Source organism: Pyxicephalus adspersus, chromosome 3, assembly GCF_032062135.1.
Source record: "Pyxicephalus adspersus chromosome 3, UCB_Pads_2.0, whole genome shotgun sequence".
Lineage (NCBI taxonomy): Eukaryota > Metazoa > Chordata > Amphibia > Anura > Pyxicephalidae > Pyxicephalus > Pyxicephalus adspersus.
This window is the reverse complement of record NC_092860.1, coordinates 10,644,932-10,653,105: the sequence shown is the minus strand read 5'-3', so window position 1 is coordinate 10,653,105 and position 8,174 is coordinate 10,644,932. Positions and strand designations below refer to the sequence as shown.

The window sequence follows — 8,174 nt, the reverse complement described above, 5'->3', positions numbered from 1 at the left end:
GGGGCAGATTCCAATCCGCTGAGTATGGATGGAAAGGAATCCCGCCAGCGTGACGATAACGCCGCACTCACCAGTCCGGTTCTGGCACACTGAGCCATTGTGTCAGCCCAACAAACCGGTTTAGCAGCCGCCCAGTCACTTCCAGACGACAAGGACTTAACCCCTGAGACGCCGCGCCAAGTCGCCTCACTTGGTTTTCCCATTGTTTGTTCTTTTTCCTGAATTGCCTTTTAAAGAGAAATCCCAGGTGATGTTAAAGGATAACTCCTACCCCCATAATAATAATTTTCTCTCTTAAAGGACTGCACCATCTTTATTCAGGCATCATCCAGGATCAGAGATCATGTGACTAGATATAAAGTTACAATGTTGCAGTCCCATCAGTGGGGGGGGGGGGAGACTGAGGAAAGGACTCCTCCTGCCTGCAGCGGACTGATGATATCATCTCAGCCAGGGCAAAGTCACTGATTGGAGCAGATTTGTACTGACAGGTGCTCTTTAAAGGATCACAATGCGGCCAGTTTGATGAATGGTGAAAGGCGGAGTTGAGCTTAAAGCAACCAGGATGTGTTGTGGTGACACCTCTGACATGGCGGGAGCCTGAGGGGCCACAGAGAGACCTGGATGCTGAATGTCATAAACAGACCGATGGTGACAACAACTTAACCCTTTCCACTCCACAAATATAAAACATGACGATCCCACAATGCGTGGTTGGGTGGCATTGCAGGACTACAGAGTACCTACCCCCTTATAGAGAGTGTTATAGAGATGGGGCAGTGGGAGGGGTTCTGTGGTCCTAACACTTTCTGTCCTGGGGTGACAACACTGCTCCCCTACAGATATCACACAATAAGTGTTGTCACCATAGGACAGGAAGACAGGAAATGAACAAGTCACAGCCACTCCTGTTTCAGATACACTTAAAGAGTACTTTAAGTGTATCTTTATTTTTTACCTGGTGATCCTGCCTGTAACACACTTCCTGTGCTGGGGTGACAACACTCACTAAACCATATCTATAGTGGAGCAGCGTTGTCACCCCAAGACAGGAAGTGTGTTAGGACCGCAGATTGTTTTGATCCCCCGGAGCTCCACGTGTTGCATGCAGTGGCCCCACAGAGTGCAGCGGAATGCGACACTCCTAAAAACAGTGCACAATCCGATTCCTGGCCGCTTGTTCATAGGCTGCTCTATGTTTATTCATAAATCTGTTCACCTGAGATTCACCCACATGCCACACATTTTTCACATTGCATTCGATTTGATATTAGATTCACACAATTTCCATATGAATACATTGTGAAAAAGTGTGAATGTTTGTAAACAGAGTGAAAACATTCATAGACCAAACTGATTTTGTAGGAAAAACTATTTTGCTGCATTCCTATCCTTCATTCCCAGAGTCATCAGGCTGAGATCTAAATTAGAAAATGTGTGAACAGAATGCACGGTCCTTGCTGAAACTTGCATAAACATGCATGCATCGACATGCATTGGTGCTCTGAGCTGCCATTGATTGTTACGGACACCTCAAATGGACTGCGGCTCAAGGGGAAGCAGCAGTGTTGCCGCATGCTTCTAATACCTCGGCATGCGCTTCATAACTGTACATTGGGCTGCCAGGAGCAATGCATGGCAACACACAGCCATGGTGGGAATTGGGCCTAATCCTGCGCAGGTATCAGAGCTGCAGCTCTGGGAACGCATTTTGTCCTGCAGCGGCCTCCTTGTATCACATCGGTGGAGTCTGAGGACGCATGTCGCATTAAAACATACAGAAACACAAAAGCTGGTAAAACAATGTATGGCAATGCATTGGTGTACTGGGTGGCCATTTATTGCTAAGGAATCCACCACTGCAGGGCCGTGCATGCTTTGTGCAGCATGCACTGTGTTTGTATGCAATGTATTGCATTTGGCATTGCTGGAATGGATTGCTGACCATTACAAATTACAGGGCATGTACATTCACTTATACACCTCGCATCCCTACAGTGTGAATGAGCCCCTGGAGGAAGAAGGTGAATCAATGTGTGAATGATACTTTTTTTGAACAATGTTGCTGAAAATAAAATAAAACAGGAAATTTTATTATCATACAAAGGCAGCATGCACTTGTACCTGTCGCATGTTGCAGGATGCAGGTGATGGCGGGAAGAGTTGGGTGTTATGCAAGAGCTGCAGTGATTTGTTATGCCCAGGGTGGCACAATAGGCCATTGTCTCCCTTGGTGTCCCCAGGGGGTGAAGGGAGGAGCCGATCTGATTCCCATGACACAGCAGGCACCATGCGCCCACATGAGGTGTGCACGTTTCATGGCAGCCGGTGTGTGGGATGCCAGCCATTTATAAATCCACCAGGGGACACAGCCTTGAGGGACAAGGGCCCCAGGGGACAGAGCCTTGGGGCAAAGGGGCCCCAGGGGACACAGCCTTGGGGCAAAGGGGCCCCAGGGGACACAGCCTTGGGGCAAAGGGGCCCCAGGGGACACAGCCTTGGGGCAAAGGGGCCCCAGGGGACACCACCTAGTAAACCCTGGGAAATGACACATCCTGACCTGCAGAGCATTTCCAAGTCAGTGTCTCGGTATTAAAGCAGCCAGGCAGTGAGCATTTTCCAGGCAGTTAATCATGGGAGCCAGAGCATGGACTCCGCTGGGGTCACCCTTTAAATTTGCCATGTCAGTACCCTGACTGCTCCAGGTCGCCTCCCCACAGGAAAACTCAGCGCATGCTTGCAGCAAAGTTCTTAATTGTCCTGTAACTTAGTAACCGAGTTCAAAGGTTTGTGTTGAAGTTGTCATAATAGGACTGGGATGGGACCGGGACAAGAAAAAGACAGGGAAGGGCAGGGAATGGGGGAAGACCAGAAAAGGATGGGACAGGAATAGGGAAGAATAAGGGACAAAGAAGAGACCAGGATGGGATAGGGGAAGGAAATGATAGGGATGGGATTGGGAAGGATTGGGGAAAATAAGAGGACAGGGATGAGGAAGGGACAAGGATAGGACAGGAAAGGGATATGATAGAAGGATGGGGAAAGACAGGGAAGAAATAGAACAAGGGACAAAAACTGGAAGGAGGGCAGGATGGGACAGCAGCCAGGTTTGGGAAGAAACAAGGAAGGAACGCCTACAAGCGCCCCCACATATCCCAAACACGCAGACAATGCGGCCGGACCAGTCGGTGCACCTGCAGCACAAACACAAAATTCATAAATATTTATTCTGGCAGGAAATAGAACGCTGCACAACAGGAAGACGCCTACAATGGGAGCACCTACTGCCGGAGGACTACAAATCCCAGCACAACCCTCACAGAGCATGCTGGGACTTCTGGTGCCTCTGCAGCTCTGTCTGGTGTGTACAGAAAATGTATGATTACTTGCCTGAGAAGCTCCACATTTTATGATTTATGAGCGGTCATTCAGCTCCAGTTTAGTGACTTTGCCTAAGCTGAGATGAGGTTATCAGTCTGCTGCAGGCAAAAGGAAGCATTTCCCCAGTCTCCCCTCTCTCTGTTTAGACTGCAACATTGTATCTTTGTATTCAGTCACAAGGTGACAGGAGTGATCTGAGTCAGATTCACATGATTGAGGTCATCTACTTCCTGGAGGTGACACAGATGATGAACAAAGACAGCTCTGTCCTTCTGCTGATAGAAGCAGATGGCGGCATTGTCAGGGAAAGTCATGTGATTAATGTGAGAAGTAATAAGTACCTGGAAATGTTACATTACATATTAATAGGGGAGAGGAGACTGAGGAAATGCTTCCTTTTGCCTGCAGCATGCTGATGACATCATCTCTGTTTATGCAAAGTCACTGCATGGTGCTAAAATTGTCCAATGGAACTCATCCTATCCCTGGGCATTGGGGCTTTGCATTTAGGTGACAGTAGGGTGAGCATATTTAAGCCGCCATGTGAGTGAAGTCACCTTGATGGTGATCAATTATCAATTTCAGGTCAGTCTGGGAGGGCGCAGTCACTTGGAATGACACCGATGCCGGGAATGTTAAACGTACTCTTCCCTGAGTCTCATCAGTGTGTCACCGCTCCAAATTCCCCAGATCTATAGATAGCTGGTAATTATATATAAATGAAGGTGCTCAGCTCATAATATATGCAGGCTCCGCCCCCTCACTGTGCAAGTATTTCATATAGATTCTGAGCCCTCAGCTCATTACATATGCAGGCCCCACCCCCCTACTGTGCAATGATTTCATATAAACCCTGAGCTCAGCTCATTATATATGCAGGCTCCACCCCCTCACTGTGCAATATTTCATATAAATCCTGAGCCCTCAGCTCAATAAATATGCAGGCTCCACCTTCTCACTGCAATTAATTCATATAAATCCTGAGCCCTCAGCTCAGTACCAATGCAGGCTCCGCCCCCACACTGTGCGAAAAATTAATACACATTAAAGGCTCTTAGCTCATTACATATGCAAGCCCCACCCCTCTTAGTGCTATGATTTTGAAATCTAAATGAAATCATCCCAGCAGTCATTTAGCAGAGGTGCCAACTGCGCTTCCTGTACACATATAAAGATTTCTATATAAAGTGCATTGTAGAAGGCATCGCAAGGACTTCGAAGTACTAAATCTCATAGAATCCTGGTAATGATATGCAGGCCCCACCCCCCTACTGTGCAATGATTTCATACGGTATAAACCCTGAGCTCAGCTCATTATATATGCAGGCTCCACCCCCTCACTGTGCAATATTTCATATAAATCCTGAGCCCTCAGCTCATTACATATGCAGGCCCCACCCCCTTACTGTGCAATAATTTCATATAAATCCTGAGCTCAGCTCATTATATATGCAGGCTCCACCCCCTCACTGTGCAATGATTTCATATAAATCCTGAGCCCTAAACTCAATAAATATGCAGGCTCCACCTTCTCACTGCAATTAATTCATATAAATCCCGAGCCCTCAGCTCAGTACCAATGCAGGCTCCGCCCCCACACTGTGCGAGAAATGAATACACATTAAAGGCTCTTAGCTCATTACATATGCAAGCCCCACCCCTCTTAGTGCTATGATTTTGAAATCTAAATGAAATGTACCTTCCTGTACACATATAAAGATTTCTATATAAAGTGCATTGTAGAAGGCATCGCAAGGACTTCGAAGTACTAAATCTCATAGAATCCTGGTAATGTCATTTCAAAAGGCATTTTAATTGCTTGAGATCTGTAGCTTTTATTAAAATAATCCCTGGTGATCCTGCCATGAAGACACTTCCTGTTATGGGGTGACAACGCACTGTCCTGGTCATCCAATTGTGCTCCTGCGTTGTCACCCCATCTGGTGGAAACTACAAGTGGCTTTTTGAACACACAGGAATGGTCGCTTTTGTCAAATCTGCTGTGTTGTATCCAATCAGACCCCCCACCCCCGTACTACACTCTTATCGGTAGATCCCAAGGCTATTTGTACAATCCAACTGCACAGTGTGTGGTCCCTTACAGAGCTCATACAATCATATTGTAACCTGGACATTTCTCTGAATGGAAGCTCCTGATTGGCTGAATAATCCCATAATCATTGATAAAAGCTGACACAGACAGGAATCTGTTTGTGAAATCCACAGGCTGACATCATGACGTTGTCACTCCATGGTGTCACCTCACTGTCAGCTTGGACATTATTACACCTCACCGGTTGGGGGAAGATAAGATTGATGGACCCAGGGGGCAGATTTGTAGACAATTACGGAATCCCCAGGTGGAAAAGAACTACAAGGACCAGCAGGGGGCATTTCAAGTGGTAAAATTATTTGCCCCAGTGTGATCTACTGTAGTGTATTGAGAGGGGGAGGGGGGTTTATAAAAGCGAGGGGACTACAAAGCCCAGCAGGCTACATTAGCAGGAGGCATTACCTGCCTGGGGGCACCAGCCGCAGAGGAACTACAACACCCAGCAAGTCCTATGAGAAGATAAAGCTATCTGTGGTGGAACCAAATGCCCGAGAGGGATCTGCTGTACCAAGAGGTCACCAGCAGTGGAGGACTACAACACCCAGCAGGCACCGTTAACAGAAGGCATTATCAGTGATGGATCTACATATTTCAGTGCTGGAAAAATATCAGGGGTCACCGGCTTTAAAGGGACTATAATGTAATGCCCCTATTGCCCCCCCACTCCAGAGCTGAGGGACTATAAGACTCAGCAGGCCCCAATAGCAGGAGGCATTATAAGGGGTAGTATTTAATGCCCCAGATGCCCCTCTCCCTCCAGAGCTGAGGGACTTTAAAACCCAGCTGGCCCTGTTGATGGGGATTTTATGGTTACGCAGAAGAACTACAAGACCCAACAGGTCCTCCTAGAAGACCAGTGATGGAACTAAATCACTGGGGGGGGGGCAGACAACAAAAGAACTACAGGACCCAACAGGTACTCCTTAAAGACAAGTGTTGGAACTAAACCACTGGGGGGGGCCTGACAACAGAAGAACTACAAGACCCAACAGGTCCTCCTGGAAGACCAGTGGTGGAACCTAACCAGGATTCCAAGAGTGTCATGGAGCTACAACCCCCAGCATTTACACCACTGGTTCAGACTTGAGGTTTAAATGCCTTGGAACCCAACAGCATGGATGGAGCACGGTGGGGATCCTTCCAACCTGGTGGCACCACGGTGGAGTGTTGGTTACCATGATAGCAGAGCTCCACACCACCTGAAGGTTTCAAAGTTTCCAGGTGGATGGACATGCTAGGGTTTGTAGTACCCATAGGTTGCCCACGTAAGAGATACCATGAAAGCGTTGGCTTACCTTAAACTCCACCGATAGTTGGGGGGTATACTCCAAGGTCCACAGCGCCCTGACCAGAGAGGCCAGCCTCTCGGTGACTTCCCCTCTTCCTGCTGTCTCGTCCGATGAGTCCTTTTGCACCATCCCATTGACCTTAGCTCTGGCCAGCTCCGTTCGGTACTGTTCCATCCCCAAGTATTCCGCCAGGAGATCCGTATTGCTCAAGCACTGGACCACAGCGTTCATAAAACAGGTGTTCCCGTGGTTCTTCAGCCCTAAAGCCCCAGGTACCTTGTCCTCTGAGTTCCAAGTGGGCATCCCCTGGCCCCGGGACACCCCCTGAACTTTGCCCAGGTTGTTATTGCTGTCTCCTCCTTGCACCACCCGGGTCTCCTCTTGAAGGACCCCTCTGCCAAGTTCTCCAGGATGGTCCTTCTCCGTAAAGCCCCCATCGTCGTCCTCCAGGTCCGGGTTGCCCCTCTCGCCGTCAGCCAGGTGGGATAAACTGCTCAAAGTTCTCAGGATCCTTTGCATGAAATGCCCCACCGACTTCAAGGAACGGCTCCGGAACAGTTTCTTGGATCCTTGGCCCTTGGCTTTGGTCTCCTCCATGGCTTCACCTGTCTACCTGCAGCTCTTCGACTTCTTTTTATGTTTGTGTTTTTTTTTTTCCCAGGAGCAGGTTGGACCAGGAAGGAAAGCGGCACCAAGCTTCCTACTAAATTGCCAGCCTCCCCATGGCAGCCAGGAGCTTTGGCTTTATCCCAAGGGTTGCAGGAAGAACCTCAGCTGGTATGGGGAAGGTGAGCAAGCCATGGCCCCCTTTCTCTGGGCTGAGCAGTGTCAGTTGTACCGGCTGCTGGGAGAGTGAAAGAACCTCCTGAGCTCAGCTCCACCTCCTGTCTATGAATCTTATTAGCCTTACTTTCAAAGAAGACAAGAGGAGAGACACAGACAGGTCTGTGCAGCAGAGAGGTGGGGAGGAGGAGGTGAGCAAGGGAGGGCGTCCTCTGCTGGTGAGTGTTGGCTACAGCAGCTGACACATTCCATATTCCATGTGTCACTCAGTTTACTAATCAGAGGGTCAGAGCTGGGAAGATTGCTGGGTGACAATGCTTCAACTCTAACAGAAGCAAAAATATTTAACAATTGATATTTTCACCATGCAGCCTGAAATGCCTGAATGCGATTTCTGATAAATGAGAATTGGCTGCGCTGAGCGTTGAACATTTTCGAAAAGCAAACTGGCGCAGGAGAAAGACCATTTAGATCTATGCATGAAATGCGATAATAATGTGCAATTAGGATGCATTAAAGCAGCTCATTGAAAATAAATGGTACCTAAAAAAAGCACAAGACCCTTTTCTTTTATTTGCTTTCTCTTGGGGATTGAAGTGCCAAAAAAA

At 48.1% G+C, this 8,174-nt stretch overlaps 1 protein-coding gene across 1 annotated transcript in view; it reads right to left on the bottom strand.

Annotated features, from left to right (window-relative positions):
- The window catches only part of USP43 (ubiquitin specific peptidase 43), a 30,000-nt gene extending 22,236 nt beyond the window's left edge, over positions 1-7,764 (bottom strand). The window contains exon 1 of the mRNA XM_072403565.1: positions 6,790-7,764. Coding sequence (XP_072259666.1) covers positions 6,790-7,380 — 591 coding nt within the window. The 5' untranslated portion in view covers positions 7,381-7,764. The remainder of the gene's footprint in view (positions 1-6,789) is intronic.
- Between the last annotated feature and the right edge of the window lie 410 nt (positions 7,765-8,174).